Raw genomic sequence first — 5379 nt, forward strand, 5'->3', positions numbered from 1 at the left:
CCCCCCCCCCCCTCACGGGTTATTTCTTCCTTTCTGAAGTGGAAACCAGCCGAACGTGACACCATCGGGACTATAAACTTCTAATTTAGAGCAGAACCACGGGGTTAACGAGCCCTAATTAACCCCAAATACCCCAAAAATACTGTGTGATGCTGCATGAGAGAGATGAAAAGTAAAAAGTAAAAATTGTTGTTGCCATGGTTGCCGCCAAATCAGAATATTCCAGCGTTGGGAGGAAAATAAAACAGAAAAAAAAAAAATTATATAAATAAATTTAAAAAAAAAAAATGAATTATTGTAATATATATATAAAATTAAAAGATTAAATAAATAAAAATTGATATCTTTAAAAATTGTTTAAAAAATAAAGCAGGAGGGGGGAAGCAAAACCACAGAGACATAGAGGCGTTATAACAAGGTCTGAAACTGTATTTGGAGTTCTCTTCTTAAACAAGTGCAAACATGTACAGCAAGAAGCATTTATTCCTTGTTTTGTTGTGTTTTTTAAATTGTTTTTGTGCCAAGTGCTCAGATTAAGTCCCATTCTCAGTGGACGGGGACGTCTCCAGACCCGAAGGACACGGGCAGACTGAAGAAGAAGAAGAAGAAGAAGAAGAAGAAGAAGAAGGGAGAGCCCGTTATGAGGAAGAACATACCTGTTGTTTGTTTATATATCTTCAAAAATATAGACACAACGTATTGAAAAAACAAAAGAAATCTATAAAGAATTACACAACCATTGTTTACGAAGTGCACTCGTCCCCTTGTGTCCAACGTGGACACGTCCACTTGTGTCCAACATGTACACTCGTCCCTTGTGTCCAACGTGGACTCGTCCCCTTGTGTCCAACAAGTACACGTCTCCTTGTGTCCAACGTGGACTTGTCCCCTTGTGTCCAACGTGGACTTGTCCCCTTGTGTCCAACGTGGACTCGTCCACTTGTGTCCAACATGTACACTCGTCCACTTGTGTCCAACAAGTACACGTCTCCTTGTGTCCAACGTGTACACGTCTCCTTGTGTCCAACGTGGACTCGTCCCCTTGTGTCCAACATGGAGACACGTCCCCTTGTGTCCAACACGGACACGTCCCGCCACGTCCCGTCTCGTCTCTCTGGGTCATTTATACATCCCAGGGTGACAGAAAGTGTGCGCGTGACTCGTTTGTCCTTCCTGTGTTGCCGTGGTCGCCGGTGTTTTAAGGGTCTCTCTCCTTTTTGACCTTGATGTCTCCGGCCAGGATGGTGGCGATCTCGCCCTGCATGAAGGCCCAGGCCACGTTGGAGCCGACCAGCGGGCAGCGCTCGCCGCTGGGGCAGTACACCTCCCCCGTGGCGCCCTGCTGCTTGATGCTCTCCCGGGAGCACGGGAAGCAGAACTTGTGCGAGGGCGCCGACGGGCACTGGACGAAGTGCGTGTCCTCCAGTCGCTCGCGGCACAGCGTGCAGCACAGCGGCGCGCCGCCGGGCGCCACCGACGAGTCCGGGGCGCTCTGCGGCGGCGCCGGGTCCCCGGAGGCGCCCTCTAGCCTCCGCGACGGCGACAGGGGGCTGCCGCTGTTCCGCCGCGCCCCCCCCGCCGTGGTTGAGTGGACCTGGTTGGCATCTTTCGCGTTGCCGGCGTTGTCCGTGGCGAGGATGAGCGCCGCCATCGGGGACTGGCCGTTCTGGGCCGTGGCGGCCTCGGGGGGCGTGCCGCGGGAGTGGGGGGACATGGTGGAGGAGGGGTTGACGGAGAAGCTCGGCAGGGCCGTCGGCTGCATTTTCAGGACCTCGGAGGGCGACGGGAGCCACGGTTGAGCCTCGCCGCCGTTCATTTTGGGGGCGCTGCCCTCCCCGTCCGGCTCTGGGGAAGTCTTCCTCTTCAGGCTGCGGGGGTGCTTCCCCCTGTCTGGGGAAGAGGAAGGGGTTAAATATACTGCATGACACACACACACACACACACACACACACACACACACACAAATAAATAAAGCTTTGTTTCGGACAACGCTGAGCGGACCAGGTCCCTGGACCAGGTCCCTGGACCAGGTCCCTGGAACCGGTCCCTGGAACCGTCCCCTGGAACCGTCCCTTCAGCCAGAGACTCCGATAAAGGATTTTAAGGACGATACCGATACGAATATTTGGTTATTTAAAAATCTGACATTAGGATATATCGGCCTGAGCGTTACCGCCCAGCCTCCAACTGAGCTGGAAGACGTAGTTGTGACCTGTCTGGAAGCTGTAAGTCTTCTGGTAGATGTGCAAGAGAAATCTCAATCATTCCCAATCAGCAGAGACAGAGAGGTGGGTATATGTTAGGAGATAACATAGGCACAGGCTAATTACTGCTAACTAGCATGCTAGTTAACATTAACATAGGCACAGGCTAATTACTGCTAACTAACATGCTAGTTAACATTAACATAGGCACAGGCTAATTACTGCTAACTAGCATGCTAGTTAATATGAACATAGGTACAGGCTAATTGCTGCTAACTAGCATGCTAGTTAATATTAACATAGGTACAGGCTAATTGCTGCTAACTAGCATGCTAGTTAACATTAACATAGACACAGGCTAATTACTGCTAACTAACATGCTAGTTAACGTTAGTAATTAAACCTAAACAGCTGATGAAGTCCAAACTGTCTGCGAGCTTCTCCTGAAATTACGGTGATTTCTCGACTATGCGACAGTAAGTTGCGTGGTTATGATGCTACGGAGCCGTAACCTGAGCTACAAGGTAACGCAGCCTTTTATACATTGTTGTGTTTCTTTAGAAATAAACAACGGACAAATAGAGTCTTTAAACGCTTCCGATGGAAAGTTATTCGCTGCAAAGTGACGCCAAAATGAATGGGAGTCAATGGGATGCTAACGGCGGGTGATGGCTTGTTAGCATCAAAATGGCGCCATGTCAGGGCCCGCTAAACAGCGGGTGGCGCAGCATTAGCAAGCACGTCGGTTTGAATGCGCATGCATTTTGTGCAATAATGCTGACACATGATTTTTAATCAAGTTTTCATGGTTCCTGCCAATTTAAAATGCTCCAGTGTTGGGATAAAATAATACACACAAAAATAAATTGATTAAATATTAAATAAAAAAAGATTAAAATAAAATTATATTAAAAACGTTACAAAAATATTTAATGAAAAATATTTAAAAAAGAAAAATTAAATTCGAAATAGAATGTAAAAAATGTAATATATACAATAAATATTAAAGAAAATATTAAACTTAAGATTTAATTCGAAATACAATTTTAAAATTTAAAAATATATATTAAATATTAAATTTAACTTAGAAGAAAATGTTACATTTAAAAATGTTTTTAACAAAAAACTATTTACTTCGAAATACATTTTTTTATATATCTAAATATAATATGAAATTTAATTATATTAAAAATTCAAAGAAAACATTCAAATCGAAATAAAATTAAAAGAATTTAATACAGATTAAAAAAATGTAAATTAAATTAAAAGAAAATATGAACTTTAAACTTTAAAAAAAATTACCTGAAATAAAAAAACAAAAAAAACAAATACCTGTTTTTGAGGAAGTGGCGATGGTTTCGTAGCCCACCACGCGCTGCATGGCGGCGTGGTGGTCCTTCTTAAACCGGCTGTCGAAGGGGTGCAGCGCCATCAGGTCCCGGACCGTCCTGCCCTTGGACATCCACTCCTTGTGGCTGTCCGACATGTCCAACAGGCTGTCCGGCCTGTGTTTGTCTCTCATCTCCTCGGGACGCTTAACGTGCTCGCCCCCGGGGCAGTGCGCAGACACGACCCCGGGCAGACCCATCTGGGTGGCGCGCCCGTTGAGCGGATGGACGGTCCCCGACACGCCGCCGTTCACCAACGGCACCAGGCTAGGGGGAACCGCGCTGCTAGTCCTGCGCGGGTTCGGGCTCTGGCGGTTCAGCTCCGGAGGCTCGTCCGGTTTGGGAAACCCGTTCGGTAGCCCGTTAAGCTGCCTCCCCGCCGCCTGGTACTCCGGTCCCAGCCGCGGCGGCCGGTCGGACAGCGGGTAACGGTCCAACGGCTGCGGCGGCGCTCGCGAGCCCGGGTCTCCAACGGCCGAGTGGTGGGTGACGATGTCCTTCCCGGCGGCGTGGTGGGGCTTCCCCGGGCCCGGAGGGCGGCCGTCCGGGAAGCCGTGGGCCCGCTTCAAGTGCCGGGCGGTCTCGATAACGAACTCAACCCGGTCCGTCCCCTCGTAGTTGACACATCCGCGGCAAACGGGCTCGGTAAAATCCCAAATCATCGCCCACGGCATGCGGGGCAGGTCGCACAGATAGCAGGACTGCCGTCTGGAGGCAGCGACCGCCGCGGACGACATGTTGTTTTTTTCTTCAAAAAAACAAAAAACAACAACCGCCAAACCGTATCCAAAATGTCCGCCGGCTTGTTGTTGTCGCTGGAATGAAGAAATAACCCAAAATTGGGATAAAAAAACGTTGTATTTTCCCTCAGAAAGCGGCAACGTAGCACCGACCGGAGTTCATCGTCTTCGTCTCGGCGCGCCTCCGTCTGAGAGCTCGCGCTCTACAATTCAGCTCGAGCTCTTCAATGTAGGCCGTGACGTCAGCGCCGACACTCTCTTCTGGCTCGTGCTCCGGGGTTCTATTTACTGGATTCTTCGACGGCCCCTCGGGCGCATGCTCACCGTGGCGCGCTATCTTTATCCGGAGAGATCACGCCCAAAGATCGTCTACGTCAGCGCGTATGAGAGGAGGCGTCACTCTGCTTCGGTTCTACTGTCACCACAACATAACACAAAAACACCTGAAGAAGACATTTAAGTACTGTAGGCCTACTTAAGGACAAGTAACAATGTAACAACACACATACACAAACACACATAAACACACAAACGCACACACACATATACACACACACATACATAAAGATAAAGATAATTTGTTTATTAGTCCCCAATGGGGAAATTACTGCACTACACTCTGTGTACACACTTTTTGTTAGTACTCACACACAGGCCTGAAATACACACACATGCTCAGGACCCATACATGCACTATACATGGAGAGATGTCAGAGTGAGTGGGCTGCCAGCTGAACCAGCGCCCTGAGCGGTCGGGGGGTACGGTGCCTTGCTCAAGAGCACCTGGCAGTGCCCAGGAGGTGAACTGGCATCTCTCCAGCCACCAATCCACGCTCCCAACTTTTTGGGTCCATACGGGGATTTGAACCAGTGACCCTCCGGTTCCCAACCCAACTCCCTATGGACTGAGCTACTGCCACCCCCATAAACACTCACATAGACACATGGGGAAACACACACTCACTCACTCAGGTGTGTTCAGGTGCATTCTGGGCGTGCTGGTCTTACAGGGAGGTGTGTTCAGGTGCATTCTGGGCGTGCTGGTCT

At 48.9% G+C, this 5379-nt stretch overlaps 1 protein-coding gene across 1 annotated transcript; it reads right to left on the bottom strand.

Annotated features, from left to right (window-relative positions):
- Window positions 1-1195: 1195 nt before the first annotated feature.
- LOC117940605 (interferon regulatory factor 2-binding protein 2-B-like) lies at window positions 1196-4675 on the bottom strand. Its single transcript, XM_034865833.1, has 2 exons — window positions 3537-4675; window positions 1196-1890 (listed from the first exon to the last, which is right to left on the bottom strand). Exons 1-2 carry the CDS (start codon window positions 4327-4329, stop codon window positions 1199-1201), a joined length of 1485 nt encoding a protein of 494 aa, XP_034721724.1. The 5' UTR covers window positions 4330-4675; the 3' UTR covers window positions 1196-1198.
- Window positions 4676-5379: the final 704 nt, after the last annotated feature.

The sequence above is a fragment of the Etheostoma cragini genome, unplaced genomic scaffold (genome assembly GCF_013103735.1).
Source record: "Etheostoma cragini isolate CJK2018 unplaced genomic scaffold, CSU_Ecrag_1.0 ScbMSFa_2852, whole genome shotgun sequence".
NCBI lineage: Eukaryota > Metazoa > Chordata > Actinopteri > Perciformes > Percidae > Etheostoma > Etheostoma cragini.